This window comes from Mesoplodon densirostris, chromosome 4, assembly GCF_025265405.1.
Source record: "Mesoplodon densirostris isolate mMesDen1 chromosome 4, mMesDen1 primary haplotype, whole genome shotgun sequence".
Classification (NCBI taxonomy): Eukaryota; Metazoa; Chordata; class Mammalia; order Artiodactyla; family Ziphiidae; genus Mesoplodon; species Mesoplodon densirostris.
The window spans coordinates 51,145,902-51,167,124 of record NC_082664.1 but is presented as its reverse complement, the minus strand read 5'-3'; the positions used below and the strand labels follow the sequence as shown (position 1 = coordinate 51,167,124).

Below are 21,223 nucleotides of genomic sequence, written 5' to 3'. Positions count from 1 at the left end.
CCTCTGCTCAACACTCTAAACCCATATCAGACACTTATCAAATACTGTCCAACAAATAGACAAACAAATTTGCTTTTGAAAAAAAAGGGTCAGAATTCACAACAATGTGGACATTTGATCTCCTCTGCATAAAGTTACCTTTAGGTCAGCAGAAGGTTCTGTGATAGTTCAGAGAGTATAAGTGATAAGTGATTTAAACCTTGGACTAAATGCATGTAAATACGAGTTAGACTTGCTATCACATACGAGATCGTACCCTTCTGTGATACAGACTTTTTATTTTGAACCTTGGAAAGAGGTTAACTCTTGCTAAAAAGAAGATAAAAGATTTTATTAAAGTAGAAAGCAAACCAACCATCCCATCACCCACAATAGCAGCAAAGAAAAAAATCCCCAAAGCAAATCTTTCCAGGAATGGTAAGAAATAAGATTCATAAAGTATAAGTTCAGTTAACTTATTAAAACTCTGTTAATGGCATTTTTCTCATTGGTTTCTAAAAAACAAAAAAAAGAGGTATAATTCTTTAGTTCTACAGGCTTTCTCAATTGTTATAGATCGATCAAATCTTTTTTTTCCTAATAAGCTATTCATTATATTTTTTCTTGCTTTCTAAATCTTGTCTCACTGTTGGAATGAATTGGAATGAGGGAGAAACAAATAGAACAAACCAAAGTTATGGAGAAAGTATGTGTGTGAACTTTATTTCATCATGAGAAAATCACTTCTGTGCAGTAACAGAGAATACTGATATCTACACGATGATAGGGTTTTCTTTGTATTTAGATACATACCTTATATTTGTACACAATATATAAAATTCATGGAGGAAATTAATTTCTACAGTACAGTTTCTTTGTTGGAAGAGGACATGTTCCGTTAGTTTCTTTTAGAAAATGACCCCCAGTTCTGTGACTGTGGTACCAAGGATCGCAGTTCCAATCCTGTAATTTATTAGACACCATAATCTTATGAACATTAATTGAAACTTAGAAACTACATCCTCCTGCAGGATGAAAAGAGAGACATAAGTGCTCAGGCTGCTATGCTAATAACTGATTTTAGCAGAATAGTATGATTTCCATGATGCATTATGAATAGAAATAGTTTTCCCATAGGTCTGGTGACACAGGTGAACAACGTTGCTGCAAATTGTCTCCCTGCTCTGATGGCATGCACTTCACTCTTCAGTCAAACCGCTTTGTACACACATGGGAAACAAGGCCATCCCCATCAAGGGCCTTCTGCATCGCACCTAGGAATGCTTCTGGAGGGTTTTAGCATCTAGCATGGTGCTTTGGGAAAAGAGGCAATTGCTCTCAAGCTGATACGCCTCTTCCCAGAGAGAAGTTGCTAAAATGATCATCCCAGGGGAGGCTCGGCTACCACATCCCTATAACCCAAAGGGGGATAGGTATGTGGCATTTCCCCTTCACCAGGTCCTTCTCTTTGAGTAGCATCATTCAGACTTACAAGTGCTCCCCAAGTGTGGTCTTCACGACTAGGGGCCTTTCAACCTTGCTGTGGGATTTGAAGTTGTGCTTATTTTTAACCATGTGAACCATTTTAGGGGTGACTGGCACATGCTGAGGTTTGTGGGAAGTGGAGCACAGTTCTTTTAGCTAACATTTGGAGTGAACAAAATCAACATAATCAGTTCTGCAGAGGGAAGTTACAGAGAATGCCATGGGATGGGGGTGGCTTCTATGATTAAAATGACACCCAGAAGGTCTGAAAATGCTTTGGCACCAACCACAAATACCTCGTCATAGGTTTAATTTCATGTGTTGCAATTGCTTTTAGAGTGAAAATGTTAACAGCCTCAGAGGTTATACCTGGTCATCAAATGCAAGCCCCTCTCCTGAGATGGATGGCTTGCCTTTGATGACCAAAATATTTACAGTATAGCCAAGAAGAGAAAGTTGTCTGGAGATGGACCTTGTGCGGAGGCCCCGGGCAGCCTAACCAAGCCTAGAGGGACTGGCAAAGGTGAAAATGGCGAGGTAATGCAGAGGCGCTGGCCTCTTCCTGGCTGGTGCCCACGGGGAGCCTCGGTCCCAGCGTGCGAAACGGAACTTGCTGGTTAAGCCAGGAGTGGCCGACAGGCCCTCTCGGAAAGGCTCCTGCGCCCCACACCCCTTGGAAACACGTTCAGTCAGATATATCCGCAGCTGGAAAGGACCTCAGCCCCGCCCTCAGACACAAGCCAGCACTACAAAGCAATTGAGAATCGTCTGGGCAAAACTGGACAGTGGTGTGTATCGTGGAGAATGGGAGCCTGCCCTAGAGCCTAGATACATCTGTCTCACACACCGCAGCCCATTGAGGCCTTCACTTTTCAGCTTCTTCCGCTGCAGCTTATTTAGAGCGTTATCAAAGGAAGCCGCCGGCCAAGGCCATTGGAACTGCCGCTGTGGACTCTTTGGTTTGATCACGTCCACATACCATGGGCTCGCTAAAGGCAGGAGTGAAACAGTAGCTCTGTGCCAGAATGCAGGGCAAGTCATGGAAACACTTGTGAATGTGGGCAGTGGTGGGGTTACCTCCGGGCTTGCCAGCCATTCTAGATGCCTCGCAGTTCTCGCTCTGAGGGATACTGCTGAAGGGCCTTACCCTCGGATGTCTGGAGGACCAGGGTCTTGCTGTACTGGCTGACTCCTGTTTTGTTGAAGGCCTTGATGCGAGCATTGTATGTGCTGTTGAAGTGAAGACCATCCACGGTGCACATGGTCTCCTTTCCAACATACACTTCCTGAGGGGCAGAAAAGAACAGGCCACCATTTAACTCCAACCCTTGCCTGGGGCTGGTCAGGAGGCAATGTTGCAGGGTGGACAGGAGCAGGTGCTTTGGGGTCTGCCTGATCTGAGCTCATCCTGTGAGCTACTGGGCACTGAACTGACCTCTTTTAGCCGCAGTTTCCTTCTCTGTAAAATGGGGACAAAAATACTTACCTTATGAGGTTGGTGTGAGGATTATATAAGGTCATACGTGCAAACTGACTAGCATAGTGCCTTGTGTTTAGCATGGGTCTGGCAGCTTACTGAATGCTAGTTATTAGCACATAGGGCTTAAAAGATTAAAACTGGGTACTTACAGTTAGCATTATGCTTATTATTATTATTGGCATTTATTCAGTATATTATACCTACTGAGCTCTTTATTCATCAGTATGATTTGTAAAAAACAGGTTTGAAAACATGAAGTCATCTCTATGCTATGTTTATAACCCACTGATAACTTCAGAAACTGTCACAAAGCATAGGAGTTTTGAAGTTTAGGAAGGGAAATCATGAGTATTCAGATTTTCACCACAGTACAGAGGGAAGAGGGAGGAAACAGGGAACGGAGGAAGAATGACATTTCAAAAGCTTAAAATAAATCTTAGCATAATGCATCCTTAGCATAGGTTAGGCAGATGCCTCTCTCTTTAGCTGTACACGTTGCAACATTATGCTGATGTAATGAGTAAAAATAATTTGCATCCAAAGCACAGCCTTAAAATGACAACTTGTCAGTGGGATACTAAGTAGGCTGGGGTCTGAGATTGCAGTATGCTAAGAATTTTATATGAATTATCTAAGTGGCTCTTAACAGTGCACGAGGTACATGTTATTATTGTCATCCCCTTTTTACAAGTGAGGACCTGAAGGCTCAGAGAGCTGAGAAATGGGCACAGTCCCAGAGCCAAGTTGGGGAGTTGGGACTTGAATGCAGGCAAACTGACACCAGAGCTTGCAGTACCGCACGTATCAATATTTTCTCTTCAGAAGAGTGGAGCAGTTTCTATTCAAGGACTCCTTTGTCCTTCTTTGATGGGACATGGAGAAAGCAGGCCTCAGATGAAGAGCAGGCAGGCCCTGCCGGGATGGGTCGGAGACTCCATGGTGGGTCCTCCGAGGTCGTCACCGGTTTTGGCTGACAAGCCGTAGGTTCTCCACTTACCCGGAACTGACCACCATTGCCATCATCCAGCTCCAGAATGTATCCTTCGGCGGGCACCGTGGACAGGGGCGGCTGTTTCCAAGACAGCGTAGCGCTGTTGTTGTGGGTGCAGCACTCCTCCAGCTGTAGGATGGGAGTCGCTGGGACTGGAGAGGAAGCTAAACAGAAATTAGTGTAACCCTGGCTTCTGTCGAGCTGCCAACATTTTCAGTATCTAGGAATGAGAAGCACGCCCTTACTTAGGTCAAGTGGCTGGGCTAAGCAGCTTGGCTGGGCTAAGCAGCTAGCCTGGGGTGCATGGAGGTCGGGGGCACCTGAACAGGAGCCCTCCTAGAGCCTCCAGGAGTGGCAGTGGTTTCTGGTCTACTGCGCTGCCTTTTCCCAGCTCATGGTGGCACTTCCTACCTTACCTGGCGGGGAGACAACGGCTCTGTTCTCACCCCCTTGAGCACCGAAGGCATCACTCCTAAGAGAAGTGTTTCACGTGGGACATGGATGTCCCATCCAGCCCACGGAAGCCTGTTTCACCCATAACATGGCTGATGAATTTATCATAGAGTTTATTCTGAGCCTTAAACCACATTTAATAAAATGGGAACTGCCTATGCTGAGAAATAGCTCTGAAACCACTATATTTCTAAGGTTCTATCTTTTTTTTTTTTTGCCGTACGCGGGCCTCTCACTGTTGTGGCCTCTCCTGTTGCGGAGCACAGGCTCTGGACGCGCAGGCTCAGCGGCCATGGCTCACGGGCCCAGCCGCTCCGCGGCATGTGGGATCCGCCTGGATCGGGGCACGAACCCGTGTCCCCTGCATCGGCAGGCGGACTCTCAACCACTGCGCCACCAGGGAAGCCCTATCATTTTTTATTAGTGATTCCACTCAAGGTTCTGTGCACATAAGTAGCTATAGCTCTGGATTTTTGAAAATTTAGTACCAAGTGACACAAACAGTGATTTCTCAGTTTTGAAACTTCTGAGGAATTTGACACCATTCTTTCAAAGCAGCTATACCTTGAAAATGGCACTAGCTCAAGTCTGTTCTTTCTGTAGGTGTAGAGCAGTCAACTGTGAGCCTGGAGAGTAGTATGGGAACAGATGGGGCCTGGCAGGGAAGGTCAGAGTGTCCTCGTGACCTTGTGAGAATCTGTCACAGTGTTACTAGTCACAATACCACCACCCCCCATTTTGTGTTGAGTCTTGTATTACTTAAAACTGCAGATTAGTTGAGCCTTCAGACATACAGACATAGAAATGTCAGGGAATGAATAATCCTAGCTCCTAACATATGAACTCAATTTATGTATCTGGGAGCAGTGTTTTTACTAACTGCTTAAAATTATTTTTCAGCACTAAAACATGAATTTATTTTTGTAGCACTTTAACACAGGATAGAATGGTGTGGACCACGTCCAGGGACATTCAGGTGAACAAATGTTAACTGTGGAACACCTGGTATGCTGTACCAAAACTGGACTTGGAGTGTCATGCACTGAATTAAATCTCCTCTTTGCCAGTGACCCTGACTAAGATGGTTAATTTAACAGCAGTTTAGAAAACAGGTTCTATGGTGGATTACCTACAAAACAAAAGCAGTGACTATAAGTGATGTGAAGGTGAAGCAGGTCTATTATCTTATAATCAAGAAGGCTGGTACATGACAAGAAAACCATGCCTGAGTTACCAGATCAAACATAATTAAATCAAAATTACCCCCAGTTAATTGGAGGTCATCAGTTTAGGAAGGGAAATAATGTTTCAAGTTTCAGTTGCACGGGGTTCAGGTGGAATCTTATCAGAGAACAATGGCTCTGCAGCCTCAGAGGAAATCTGGAATTGGAGGAAAGGAAATAAATGCACTGCCTTGTTCAATACATAGACTACAGGACTGGCTGGGAAAAGGAGACAGAAGACACAACTGCTTCGAATGATTCTAATGACCATCTACATGTAACAGGTATCATCTAGGAGTTGTAACTGGAGGTTAACTTAAGGTCATTATTCCAGTTAGGAACTTACTTTGTCATTAAAATTTTTTTTCCATATAAACAGAATACATCTTAACATATTAACAGTGGAGTAAAATCTGACAAGTTTAAGCAAACCATTCTTCAAAGGGCTTCTAGAGACATGGAATGATTCTCCCTGGGGATATTTGCTCTTAGCTGTGCTTAATGGTTACAGCCTTCCATAAAACAACAATTTCTTGGACTCTATTTCATTAACTGCCTTATCAGTCTTCATTTTCCCTTTGTTCATGTTTCAGGCAAGTTTACATTTCATCAATTTTAAAATCAAAGAATAAGATCACAAGATGTTTTCAATTTGAATCATACAAATACTTGCAATGTCTCTGATAAGAAACCTCAAATTTCCAATATAGACATAGGTATAATTAAAAGACTAATTGAAATACATGGTGTCATATATAATTAAAACATGTGAACTTCATTCATAAGTCCTCAGTGGATACACTTTAAAAGGCCAAGAAGAGAGAAAAAAGTCTAACCAGTCACTAATCTTCAGATCTTAACAGTGTCCCAAATTTAAACAAACAAGCAAACAAAGAAAGCAAAGTGAGAGAGAGAGAGAGAAAGGAAGAGAAGGAAGGAACCCAGAAACATTTGCATGTATCTAAATCTATTTCTCAATGTGCTGAGAATTATTTTTTCTTTTTCCTTATTTACCCCAAAGTGATGTCGCATATAAAAGGAAATGTGACATAATTACAGCCTCATTAGCAAAGACTAAGGCTGGCATTTCAGAACAACGGATTTTATACTGGGTGTTATATTATTATTACCCTTTTTCACTTTATTAGGTATAAAATAAATGACCTACAAGAATACAAAGTATTTTCAAATTGATTTATCTCTTGTGTTTTGGAAATGGACAGCATTACAGTTCCTGGGCTGAACTCTGAGAGAGAAGGTTTTATTTTATTGAAATTCCTATCGTTGGAGCTACAGTAACTATCTTAACACCTTCATGATCATTCTTGGACATCTTTATTTTTCCTAAAGAACTAGTTTTCCCTGACCTGATCAGAATTCTAGTACTCAGCATCCTTTTAGCCTGTAAACTCAAGCTTCAGGCTAAAAATTCTCTTCGACACAGGAGGGCAGGTGTTCTTATTGACTTCCCTGGGGTCTGGTGGAGCCTCATCTCAAAATTAAATTCTGCCACAGTGGCTTGTTATACCAAGGTTTTCAAATGTCTTACCTTTTAAAGGCCATTCTAGTTCAAATTATCTCTCACGTTTTTCACATTTGTTTACTTTTCCCTCTTCCCAGTACTTTTCAGATTGACAGCACTCACAACCATCCAGAATTCCTTTGTGAGGTTTCACAGGAGTGTGGTGAGGACAAATGGGAGAAAAGACATCCCGTGCTGTGGAAACACTGCTGAGGGTCAGACTGTGGGCAGAGGCTTACATGTGTTCACTCATTTAATTTTCAACACGACCCCACAAGGTAGGTACTGTTATTATCCCTATTTTAGACAAAGAAACTGAAACACAGAAAGAGTTCACCACTAGTCAGTGGCAGAGCTGGGTTTTGATGCCCAGAAGGTTGGTTCCAGGGGCTGGATGTTTTTCTTGCCTCTCCAGTCTGGGGTTCAGTAATAGTGAATGAGAGGGAAAGTGTAGGCCTAATTCCAAGAGAATGAAACATTTTTGGTTCCTATAATGTGAACAATACAGCTTCTCAAGAATTGCTGGTATAGATTAAAGAAACATTTCACCTTAAGAGCTATGGTGGTTGGGAAAGCAATTTTTCTCCGTCATGTTCTCTGAAGGTTCCTTTGTAGACTGTCTTTCCTTTTTATGGTGGTTGAACAATACAAATGGCATCTGAGGAAAGTTTAGACTTTAGAGGAAGGACAGGCTGTTTCTGGAAAGCTATCACTAGTACTTTGCTAAGGATAAACGTGAATACAGGCTTTGAGGACACGAATTCCAGGCCCTCAGACCATGAAGAGATTCCACACAAGTCCGCACGTGTGCTCATCCCCATCACTGCCAAAGCTCTGTGCATTCGTTCTCCATGATTTATAGGAGGGTCTGTTCAGATCATACTGTCCTTGCCCATGACCTTGGTGCATACTCAGGGCTTTTAACATTCAACATTAGTTAATGAAGATAAATGTGTCCTTAGGTGAGTAGAGGCACGCAAGGGATTAACAGCCATTGGTCTATGTGCTAAAAACACTTGATAGACCATTAGGTCGATGTTTCATCCTGGGCTGGAATGAACACACTGGTGTTTCATTTCAGCACTGACTCATGAACCTTGGAACACTTTGTGTACTTCGGCAATTCTGGGGTAATATTTTTCTGGGAGAGGGTAGGTATCTGAAATCTATTCTGAGCCAAGCAGCAGAGCCCTTGACAGACTGGGAAAAAAACATTAAAATTTCCTTCCCATGACCTGGTAAGAGTTGAAAATAGCAATTTAGAATTAAGGAAAAATGTGTTCATTACTCCATAATAAAAACAGAAAACAAAGTTTAATCAGTTGTTTTCTACAAAAGAAAAGCCTGAGAGATCAAGCACAACTCCCATAGTCTGGAAAGAGGGTAAGATGATTTTCTAATCAAAATGCAACTGGAAAACATGCCATCACAATTTAGGAATATTTGAACAAAGAGGGTACCAGCATTCTCCACCCAAATCTCAATTGCTTGAGGGTGATGTGGAATCAGAAAGAGCAGATCAGTTAAATCCTTAACTAATAAGAGAATAATTTTAGGCAATGCATTTTAGCTGAGTAGCAGCTGGCCTAAGTGGAAATATTTAAAAGCCAACCACAGATCTATCTTCTTTGATATTAAAAAAAGAAAGGCGGGCTTCCCTGGTGGCGCAGTGGTTGAGAGTCTGCCTGCTGATGCAGGGGACGCGGGTTCATGCCCCGGTCCAGGAAGATCCCACATGCCGCGGAGCGGCTGGGCCCGTGAGCCATGGCCGCTGAGCCTGTGCGTCCGGAGCCTGTGCTCTGCAACGGGAGAGACCACAACAGTGAGGGGCCCGCGTACCGCAAGAAAAAAAAAAAAAAAAAAAGGCACCTGAGATGAAATTTCAAAACCAGAGAGATGCTCAGATTTTGAGTCAGGAATTAAACAGATATTGTAGTTGTAAGTTTGAATCATAGCTTTAAATGCATATTTCTAGTAACTTTGAAAATATTTTAAACTTTCTGTTAATCTACTTCGCACAATTAGATATCATATATTGAAACTAATGTATTGTTAGTCTCACAATGGTCAGATTAACACCATTCCAAATGCTACTTAAATTTGGCCATTTGTACATGGATATTGGGTGTAATTTCTTGAGATATTTTTACTGACAAGCTGTGAAAGCACAGTTTATTAAACTGACTATGAATATCCTAAGAAAATAAAAAGACCAACACTACACAAGGCAAGGTTGTGTATATATTAACAGATATCAAAGGGGCCAGTAGGAGAAGTCTTAACTACCGTCAATCAAGTTCTACTGTGTCATACCTTTTGGCTTTTTCTTTCCATTGAAAGCATGACAGATAAAAATTATTCAGATTCTAAAGAGGACTGGGCTCTCACTGAATTAATTAAACTTAATGAGCACAAAGCAAAGCTTATAAATGAACTCTGCAGAGGGATGCTTAACAGAAGTAAATTAAATTAACATGAAGTGCTGAAAAGGAAAATGGAATAATCCACTCTCATACCAAATGACCTGCTATATTAAATTCATAAATAACTGTTCTGGATAATTTTGTATTCCAGGTGAATTTTTGCTATGAGAGTTTTCTGCGTTTTGGCCTTTAGAGTGTGTGGCATTCTCTCCTGTGTGTACAGTCGTGTCCACACTTAACTCCTGTGTGCAGCCCTAAATGGCCAAGTGAGAATGCTTTAGGAATGTGGTCTGTGATGCACGACACATGAACCTGCAGTTCCCACATCAGATGAAGGGCCAGTTCACTCCAGTACAATAGTTACCATCGTGCCAGCTGGCCTGGAGTCCACCATGGCAGATGGACATGACTCAGGATGGATGGGGGAGGAGAGGGCTCTCCAGCTGATTAAACCATCTGAAAGCCCTGAGGCTTCTATCCTCTACCCGCCCCTCCTCCTGCCCCATCACCAAGGCTAATTGGATTGGCTCTTTTTTTTTTTTTTTTTCTCTTCTACCAAAAGCCCTTACATTGCCCTTTTGTGACACATTTTCTCCTCTGAGCTACTTGTGACATAACCTTTCAATGATTCTACCTCCTTGAAGGAACTGGGCAAAGAGAGAGGCTGATCAAAGGGGCTTTCCCTCAGGCTCTCTATACTACCTGGATGGTGACACATCACAGGCTACCATGTAGGTGTTAAAGAAAAAAATTTTTTAAAGCTTGAAAGCACTGCTGCAACAAAAAATTAAATTTCTTAAGTTTAAGAGAAGACTTCAGTTATTCCTTGAAGAAGCCACTTAGTAAGGCATTAACTTTACAGCACAAACCAGAAGCTGTAGGTGTGGGTTCTGGAACCATGCTCACCGCGTTTGAATCCCGGCCCTGCCACTCACTAGCTGGGTGAGCTCAGGCAAGTAACCCAGTCTTCCTGTGCCTCAGTTTTCTCAGCTGCCTACTAGGATTGTGAGAATAAAATGAGTTAATCCATGGAAAGCAATTAGGAGTGTGTCTGGTTTGGTAGGCAGTCAGTAAATGCTAACTATTTTTGTGACTACAATGAAGCATTTTTATTTATAATCTATACACTACTTACTTCGAAAATTAAGGCATTATCCCAAAGCAATACATATGAAACAAAAAGATGAGAAAACTGAAAATAAAAGAGGGCCAAAATCCATTGAAAAAATGAGAGAAGTACATGTACCAGGGACAGGGATGAGTGTAACTGCATGATGTAGTCTGTAGCCCTAACACTCGCTGGGTTATATGGCTCTCTCTGTCTAATAAAAGGACGCATGCAGATTTTTCTTAAGAAACAAAAATGTTAAAGCACTGAATTCTAAGTTATTTATTACACAGATGCTTAAATTGGGAGAAGCAAAGAGCAAATCAATTTCTTCAGTTTTAAAAAAAGATCAGAAAATGACCAAGTTAGAGGGATAGAGGACAGATCAGTGGTTGCCAGGGATTGGGGATGGGGGAGGGGAGGCAGCAGGAGGGAAGTCTTTGTGGTGATGGAATAGTTCTGTATCGCGATTGCAGAGGCGGGTATACATGTGACCTGATGGCACAGAACTACACACACACACACACTGTACCAACGTCAATTTCCTGGTTTTGATATGATGTGATAGTTAAATGCTAGACGTAACCACTGATGGAAACTGGCTGAAGGGTACAGGGGACCTCTCCTTAATATTGCTGCAACTTCCTGTGAATGTATAATTATTTCACAATAAAAAGTTTTTAAAAATCAGAAATATTTTTCAAATGGGCTATTACTTACACTGCCATAAAAATATCATTGCATGTTTGGTTTGAGTTTTTACCTTTTTTTCAAAGAGTTATTTTCCTTAAGATAATTTTAAGTACTTGTACTTCCCCTCAGCCACCCCAAATCTCAAACAGATCTTGCCATATCCCCTAATTGCATGGACCAAAAACTTTAAAAAGTTAAAATTTATTTCATATTTTCATTTTCCTTCTGTGTCCAGGCTCTCATTTACCTGACCACTATAGGCAGGCTGACTCTGATCCTCTCAAATTCCTGCTAATCTACACTCAATTGTTTGCCACTATCTCTACTCCTGTAGAAGCAGTCTCAATTCTAACTCCCTTGATTTATATCAGTATATCTGGGTTACTATCTGTAACAAGATTTTATTTATGTACAGCTCTCTCTCTTTCTTCCTCTTTTTATGTCAGCTATTCTCTGATGCTGAGCATGTGAAATCTCTAAGATTCTCAAAGAGGCAAGCATTGAGTTGATCTGGATTTATCTGACTTTCTGAGAGGCAGGTCACCCAGCTAAAAGGGTACATTTCTATTATATGATAAGACAGGAGCCACTCCAGATTTTTGTAACATTAACCAGAGGGGTGTCTCTGTGTGTGTGTGTGTGTGTATGTGTGTGTATATGTGTGGACTTTCCCACCTCTCAGCTGATCTATAAACCTGGAGGCTGCCTTTTGTTTGCTGCAATCTGGCAAGCCACCTTTATCCTGCTTCCAGCACCAGGATCCACTTGGGGTACTGCTATGACTGGGAAGGGGGTGGCACAGGCACTCACTTTTCATCTGCACAAAGTCGAGCTGGTGGATAGACTGCAGCAGAGGGCTGTTGTCCAGACTCAAGTCGAAGTCCGTGGTCATCCTGGGAGTGAGTGTGCCTTTCCCCCACTGATCCTCAGTCAGGTGCACTCTCCTTATGAGGGCGTCAGAAATCTATCACAACAAAGACCACAGCATAAGAAATACATCCCCACAATGGACACAGAGCTCTTCGGCTCTCCCAGAGCAGCCCACTGAGTGCCCCGGGACTCACACCCTTCCTGTCTCTTGCAGGCAGCAAGGAGCCTTTTATGACGAGGGTGACCCGTGATTTATCATGAAAATCTGAACACTTCTGGGAGTCAGAGGGAGGCACTATACATAATTAGCTGCTGTTAATTGCTCTAATATATGATCTGGATATATGATCATGCTGTTTATGACCTATCAACTAAAAGCCAACAACATTAAATAATGATATGTTAGCAATTAGTTAAATCTACTAGAACCAATGGCCCTAAGTTTCTGATATGAGCTGTGGGTATCCTGTCAAGACTTAGAAATTAGTTTTATTAAATAGTACAGAGAGGCTGCATATGCTAATCTGTAATATAGAATTTCCTACACTTTAAGCACATCATCTTCATGTATGACTTTATTCTTTGGTAGAGAACTTTTTTGTTTCTTATATTTAGGTCCCCTCTGTTGTTCTTGGCCAGTTTTGTAGAATGTCAGTTGGAAGGAAATCTACACGTTCCTTAATAAAAGGTCCCTTAATCACTAGGATCAAAAGTGAAGTAAAATTTAGCTGACATCATAACATGTCACTAAAAGAAAGAAATCATGAGATTTCTTCATCATCTGAAGAAATCAAGAGACATCCAAGGAATGAAAAAACTTCAATTTATTTGGGAAATCACTGACTTACTGGCCAGAAGGAGGTGTCAAAAAAGGTAGAAACCTTGTATAATTACATCTCTAGCTGACAAAACTGTCCAGGATATTAGTAAAGGGACCCAATTCTTAAGCAAGGCAGTAACTCTGCTTTGGAGGAACTTAGAGGGAATTATGTTTTCATGATCAAACATAAACAATAACAAATTTAAAAGCTCATGCACTTCTCATTCTTGTAGCACGTGGTGGCAGAGACTTCCGAGAAGCCAGTGAAGTTCCGCAGGCACCCATGTCCGCACGGCCGCACAAAGGTGGGTTCTGATGTGCAGGGGCCCATGCCCAGCCAGGGCCGTAGGGAGTCTGGCCTTGGCGTCCTAGACTCAGTCTCGTGGGGCATTGAGAATCTGAAGCAGAAACTAGTTGACACTTACCTGCAAAAAGCCACTAGGATCATTTTCCTTAATCACCTCCAGGCAGTACTCCATGAGACCCGTGGTCTGGCGCAATTTCACTGTGCAGTGGGAGATCTGATCTCGAACCACCTAGGATTGATGAGACAACAGAATGGTCCAAAATGGAAGAGGGTAGAAAAGAAAGCAAACTGGGACTTTGGAAAGCTTCTTTCAACCAGAATCCAAGAGCATCATGGAATGGAACTAAATTTATGAGAATATTTGTGGCGTGGCAATGTCTGCTGTGGACAATGGCTCTGGAAGACCGATTGGATAATGGCTCTTATGGGGAGGGGCTTATAACAACTGGACCCATCAGAAAGGCACGCAGATGTTGGACCTCTGGGAAGCAGGTTACCTTGGTGCCTCAAGGGACATCTTCCACAGGTCCCCCTCACTCCCCTCTTCTGGGAGCTGCTCTAAGTGGGAGGTCGTGGAGAGCCTGTCAAGGAGCTGAGTAACCTGAGGTGCAGCTGCAGCTTCTGCTCTGGGACAGAAGCCCTCTACTGGTCCCTCCTAAAGAGCAGACATCATCTGAACCCAGATCCTCTCTTGTTCTGATTCTCTTTTCCCTGGGTGGGTGGTAGAGTAGGGCTAGAGGTGGAACTTGCTGAAAGACAATGAGCTAATGACAGCAAGTATGCCAGAGAAAGATGGATACAGAATCAAGTTACAATCCACTTAGCATCACTCACTGCTTCACTTTGGAAAGCAGTTTCAAAGGCTATTTGCCGAGAGATGAATCTACCTTAACCTAAAGAGGCATCCCTCTGAACATGCAGTTTTTGTCTTCAGGAAGTTGTCTTTGCCGTGTCAAGGGCATGGCAGTCCTTGAAAAGTTTCCTTCTTTAGAAACGTTCATCTTCTGTGTCCTCTGCTCAGTGACCCAAATCCTGAAGCAGTTTTTGAAGCATAGAGTTGAGCAAGGGTTTTCTAGGAACCTCAATTACTCATCCTCTATATTTATACTACTTGGCAAAAGCGTCAAAAATAACCACCATTCTGGATTTTATGGGTAATAACTAAAAGGGGTTTTAATAACAAAGATTTTAAAACTTTTCCTTGTTCCTTCTTTTCAGTTTTCGTTATAAATTTATTTTCCATGAAAGATTATAACATCCTCTTTCAAAAACAATAGGAAAATAGGTTAAAAAAAAAAAAGCAAATCACCTCATCACTCCAATGCAAATTGTTAAAACATTTTGATATTTCCTTTCAGTTTTCTTTCCGAGCTAGATTTAGTTATAGCTGCAATTATAGTATGTGACAATTTTTTTTTTTTCGCGGTACGCGGGCCTCTCACCGTTGTGGCCTCTCCCGTTGTGGAGCACAGGCTCCGGACGTGCAGGCTCAGCGGCCATGGCTCACAGGCCCAGCCGCTCCGCGGCGTGTGGGATCTTCCCAGACCGGGGCATGGACCCGTGTCCCCTGCATCGGCAGGCGGACTCTCAACCACTGTGCCACCAGGGAAGCCCTTAACTATTTTTAATTGGACAATTCGGTGGCATTAAATACATCCACATTGTTGTGCAACCATCATCACCAACCATCTCCAGAACTTTTTCTTCTTCCCAGACTGAAGCTCTGTACCCATTAAACACTAACTCTACATTCCCCCCTCCTCCCAGCCCCTGGCAGCCACCAGTCTGCTTTCTGTCTCTAGGAATTTGACTACTCTAGGTACCTCATATGAGTGGAATCATACAGTATTTGTCCTTTTGTGACTGGCTTGTTTTTCTTACATAATGTCTTCAAGGTGTATCCATGTTGTAGCTTGTGTCAAAAGTCCCCTCTTTTTAAGGCTGAATAATATTCCATTGTATGTGTATACCACATTTTGTTTATCCATTCATCCACTGAGTGTCCAACCTGATGGACACTCAGGTTGCTTCCACCTTTTGGCTGTTGTGAATAAAGTTATTATGAACATGAGAATACAAATATCTGTGTGAGTTCCTGTTTCACTTTTTTTGGTTCTTGTTTTGGTATATACCCTGAAGTGGAATTGCTGGCTCACTGGCTCATATGGTGATTCTGTTTAAAATTTTTCTTTTGAGAAATCGTTACATTATTTTCCACAGCAGCTGCACCATTTACATTCCCACCAACAACGCACAGGGTTCCAATTTCTCTACATTCTCACTAACACTTGTTGTTATCTGTTAAAAAAAAAAAAAGCCATCCTAGTCGGTGTGAAGTGGTATCTCACTGTGGTTTTGATCTGCATTTCCCTAATGACTAGTAATCTTGAGCATCTTTTCATGTGCTTACTGTGTATCTTCTTTGGCAAAAGGTCTATTCAAGTTCTTTGCCCATTTTTAAATTGGATTGTTTGGTTTTCTTGCTGTCTTTTGATGCACAAAGTTTATAAATTTTCATGAAGTCCAATTTGTCTACTTTTTCTTTTGTTGCCTGTGCCTTTGGTGTGATATCCAAGAAATCATTGCCAATCCAGTGTCATGAAGCATTTGCCCTATGTTTTCATCTAAGAGTTTTATAGTTTCAATTCTTACATTTCATTCTTTGATCTACCTTGGGTTAATTTTTGTACCTGCCCAACTTCATTCTTTTGCATGAGGATAGCCAGTTTCCCCAGCATCATTTGTTGCAAAACTTCCTTCTTCCCACTGAATGGTCTTGGAACCCTTGTCAAAAATCATTTGACCATATGTGTGAGAGTTTATTTCTGGGCTCTATTCAATAGTGGTCTTTTGTCTATCTTTATGCCAGTATTATACTTGATAGCTTTGCAGTACATTTTGTAATCAGGAAGTGTGAGAACTACAATTTTGCCCTTCTTTAGCAAGATTCTTTTGACTATTTGGAGTCTCCTAATATTTTGACAGCTGATTTGTTATTGCTTTTAAACTTCTAATATAATTAAAATAAAAAATAAAATGTAGGCTTTAAAATCTCTTTATTGGAATTGGTGAAAGAAACCAACTTTGATGTGAGGATTGTTTTGTGATTTTGACTGGTGGGGGTGGAGAGATCAAATCTTAAATTCACTGTTTGATTTATTTTCTTCTGACATCTAGTATGTTTCTGTCAAACTACCACCAGCGTCTGTTGGTCTGGGCTCAAGGAATGCAAATTACTGTATTTTACTATTTTACTTTAAAATCAGAAAGAAAGGTTAAGTTTCTGCTTCTTAGGGGAAAAAAACCACCTACAGGTTAAACCCTTAAAAACGCAACACAGGTGACCTACAGCTAATACGCTACTCCTCTCTGCTATATGAGGCTTGACTAAATTGTTCCCAGAAAATGTTTTTACTTTTCAGCTGCCAGTGCATCAACGCTGCTAGGTAGCAGAAACCTCAGCAGTCACCATTCACTACCAAATGGCATCTGCTCTAGACTATGCAGAACTGACTGGTACTGAAAGTCCAAATAACAAACACAGACTGGATCTGAGCGCTGTAACCCAAAGTAAGTCTGCTTTTGAGGCAAAAAAGACGGAATTGTGTTTACTTTCCAGAACATTCAGCTCAATGATAATTTTATGACCTAAATGTGCTGAAATAAATACATTACTCAGGCCTCATAAAATTCTATGTCTGCCTCTATAAATTTCCTTCTCAAGCAAGGTTTTTTGGTGCCAAAGGAGCTGTGGGAGTGTTGGGGGCTCTGGCTACTCTTAAGAAGCTTCACTGTTGCACTGCCAAGAGTCTGTGAGTTTCAAGGCTGTTTGTCATTGGCTCCTGTAGTCCATGGTTCAGGCTTCTTGGAAGGACTCAACATCCCTAAATTCCTGGCTCTCAACTCCCACTGTTGCCACAATGGATGCTGGTCCATTTTTAAAGCATTTTAACGAAGCGTTTCGCAATGATCACAGTAGTCTGTGATAAAAATCACTGTTAAAAATTAAACAGTGGGGTTCCCAGAAGCAGCATTTTTGGGTGTTTCATAACTAACTTTTTTTTATAAGATTGAAACTTATTTATTTATTTATATATTTATTTATTTATTTTTGGCTGCGTTGGGTCTTCGTTGCTGAGCACGGGCTTTCTCTAGGTGCGGCAAGCGGGGGCTACTCTTCGTTGCAGTGCGTGGGCTTCTCCTTGCAGCAGCTTCTCTTGCTGTGGAGCACGGGCTCTAGGCGCACGGGCTTCAGTAGTTGTGGCACGTGGGCTCAGTAGCTGTGGCTCACGGGCTCTAGAGCACAGGCTCAGTAGTTGTGGTGCACGGGCTTAGCTGCTCCGCGGCATGTGGGATCTTCCTAGACCAGGGCTCGAACCCTTGTCTCCTGCGTTGAGAGGCGGATTCTTAACCACTGCGCCACCACGGAAGTCCCTCATAATTAACTTTTAGTTTCTCAATTAATCTAGCAAGATTTCCCATCTTATGGAAATCAGCCAGATAATTAAATCTTTTAAGAGTATAAATATTTTTTTCTGAGTGTTTTTTTTTTTTCTTTTCTTTTTGCGGTATGCGGGCCTCTCACTGTTGTGGCCTCTCCCGTTGCGGAGCACAGGCTCCGGATGCGCAGGCCCAGCGGCCATGGCTCACGGGCCCAGCCGCTCCGCGGCACATGGGATCCTCCCAGACCGGGGCACGAACCCGTATCCCCTGCATCGGCAGGCGGACTCTTAACCACTGCGCCACCAGGGAGGCCCATGAGTGTTTTTTTTTTAATATCCTTTTGATGTGGACCATTTTTTAAAGTCTTTATTGAATTTGTTACAATATTGCTTCTGTTTTATGTTTTGGTTTTTTTGGCCACAAGGCATTTGGGATCTTAGCTCCCGGATCAGGGATCAAACCTGTACCCCCTGCATTGGAAGGCGAAGTCTTAAACACTGGACCGCCAGGGAAGTCCCTCTCTGAGTGTCTTTATCAGCTTTCTTACCTGCTACCTTCTTTACTCTGTGTTATTTCTACCACTTATTATTATTATTTATTTCTACATTATAGTTTTTTATGAAAAACAATTCTTAGGAAGCCAGGCCATATCACTTTTTCTTTGAGTTCCACATTTCTGTGCAGTGGCTCTGATGCTCCGGAGAAACCCTTGGCACCATGTTTGCAGCTGGCTGGATTTAAGGAGTTTCTTTTATTTATTTATTTTTAATTTTTAACTTTTTCTTGACTGAGTTGGCTATCTCTAGTTGCAGCGAGCGGGGGCCATTCTTTGTTGCAGTTCATGGGCTTCTCATTGTGGTGGGTTCTCTTGCTGTGGAGCACAGGCTCTAGGCCCGTGGGCTTCAGTAGTTGCGGCACGTGGGCTCAGTAGTTGTGGCTCACAGGTTCTAGAGTGCAGGCTCAGCAGTTGTGGCACATGGGCTTAGTTGCTCCACGGCATGTAGGATCTTCCCAGACCAGGGATTGAACTTGTGTCCCCTGCATTGGCAGCCGGATTCTTAACGACTGTGCCACCAGGGAAGTCCGGATTTTCTTTTCTTAAGAAGGAAATGTACAAGTTGCAGGAGTGACACAAATAGGAACTTGGAAACAATCTTCCCATTTTCATGTGCATTAAAGCCTAAACCAGCTCTCAGGGGACAATTAATCTGTGGTCCACAGTTTCAGAGAAGGCTTCCACAATTTTATAAGCAGTCACCATCTCTTCTGGATGGCAAGTCCTACTGATCGCTTGAAGAGCTTTATTTTGTTGAGTGGCAAATTTATAAAGGTCATTTCTTGGGTCAGGATATGATACTGTACCTTTTCGGAAAAGGAGAATTTGAGAACAGACTGCTGTGCCCCTTTGAATGCTTAGACTTTTTTAGTGTCAGAGAGTAACCCATGAGAGCTTATACAGTACAAATGTGAAATTTTATTCTGCCTATCCACAACTACATTTTCCCGCCACATCTCGAACAGGCCAACCTCTCGCCACTCAGCTCAGGTGATACAAAGAGCAGCAAGAACTGAGGTTAATTAAGGGGAATTTCATTATTTTATCCAATATTGACCTTGAAACCTTTCCTCCACCTCCATTCACCTCTCCATCTTACATGTAGCTCTTTAAAAATTGTTCTTTAAATCTTCTTTTTAATAAATACTTTTTCTCATAGTATTCTCTCTCATCATGGGGTCTGGAGGGATAACACTAATGAATTTTTAGTCTAAGTAAATACTAACATTCTCTCTCTCATATTTCAAGATATTCTTTCTTAAATAGAATCTATACATTTCCATCACCATTTAAAACAATTTCCTCTAAGTATAATGCAATTCTTTTTTTTTTCTGTCTAAGATACAAGTACTTTCAAGATACAGTCTTGAAGAATTTATTCTTCACAGGTCCCTTTGGTCAGTGGGGATAGTTTTTTCTATGTGTCCCATAATGTCCTGAAGCAAGATGCCCAACTGATACTTAGAATTAACTCATTGGTGAGTTACAGGTGAAGTACTTTGACCATTAGATTCATCTAGTAAAATAAATAATTCTCTTGATTTTCTCCTAGAGTAGAATATTATCTCCTATATTATTACATTCATTGAAACTTAGAGGCATTTAAATTAACAAAGAACATTTTTAATTTCTCACATGCCACCAATCTCCCACATGGTTTATGGAAATATGGCAGCTATTTCCCCCATTCTCTAGATACCATCCTCTGTAATAGTGTTATTAATTTAACCACATTGGTAACTAATTATTTCAAAGACAAGTCTGAGGTTTTGAGTTTTTAATCAATAAAAGGATCATTTAGGCCTATTAAATAAATAAAACACATACCTGTTTTGAGGAAGGCTTGAGATTTTAACAGTAAAACTGTGAACTTTCTGTCTCAGAGTGTGAATGCCAATAACCTCATCAATAAACATTGAGTGGAATATCCAAAGCATGCTCTTACTGTATAGAATACTGTATCCTTGTACAGAGAAGTTAATGAAGGAAGAAATACAAGGTATGTGGAGAGAGAGAAGCATCCTGGTGTGGTCCCACCCACACAGGAGAACATTTACAATTTATGCTGTTCTGCAATGAAAGTGATGCATCCAGTATGGTGTTTTGTAAGATGTGATATGGTGGATTATTCCATCATCTTCAAAGTGTGATTGAAGTGTCTTCTGGAGCTAAGAGTGTCACTCATATATGGGTTTAGGCAAAGGGCATTAAAGAAGTTCTGTGACTATGCTTCATTGGCGTTGCCAGAGTGGGTTGAAGGTGTTTAAAGGTATGTCCTCTAACCTTGGTGAGTTCCAACTGTGTGTGGTGGCATCCTGATGATTCCACGGGCATCTTGGGCACTCTATTCCTTACAGGCCCGCTGTGACTTTTGCTCCTACACGGTGGGAAGCAGAGGACCACAGAATTTGCCGAATGAATTCCCCATTAATGATAGGCTTGTAATCAATAATAACTGTGGTTAAATTATGAAAGTTGACCCCCAAAAGACTTCTGCTGAGGGCAAAGGTTTCAAGTGTTCCAGTGTGCCTAATTTTTCCAAATGTCTTCACTGTAATGAACTAATGGAACTCCTTGCCAGTAGTTTTATGGGAATTGAGTGGGTTATTGACCTTTTCTTTCTAGTTTGTTGCTTTTCTTTCTAGAAATGACTGTAACAGTCAAATCCTATCTAATTATTTTTAAATTCTTTGTGAGCTTGGTCATCTTTCCTTCCCTCCTTCCTTCCTGACTACCTTCTTCCTTTTCTTCCATTCTCTCTCTCTCTCTTTCTCTCTCAACCTGAATCAAAGGATTACTTGCCTATTATGAAGCATTGGCAAAGTTGCTTAAGTAAGCCAGTAATATCCCTAGTGTAAATTTCTACTCTT

The 21,223-nt window shown here is 41.7% G+C and overlaps 1 protein-coding gene across 3 annotated transcripts in view; it reads right to left on the bottom strand.

Moving 5' to 3' along the window:
- The window catches only part of TRIM9 (tripartite motif containing 9), a 104,682-nt gene that overhangs the window by 20,606 nt on the left and 62,853 nt on the right, over positions 1-21,223 (bottom strand). The window contains exons 4-8 of one of the 3 annotated variants that reach the window (XM_060096223.1): positions 13,473-13,583; positions 12,168-12,321; positions 3,942-4,099; positions 2,612-2,750; positions 685-942 (exon numbers count right to left, since the gene is read on the bottom strand). In XM_060096223.1, coding sequence (XP_059952206.1) covers positions 878-942; positions 2,612-2,750; positions 3,942-4,099; positions 12,168-12,321; positions 13,473-13,583 — 627 coding nt within the window. In that variant the 3' untranslated portion in view covers positions 685-877. Of the gene's footprint in view, positions 1-684; positions 943-2,611; positions 2,751-3,941; positions 4,100-12,167; positions 12,322-13,472; positions 13,584-21,223 lie in introns of those variants that run through there. The other 2 variants (XM_060096221.1, XM_060096222.1) reach the window with 2 other exon arrangements.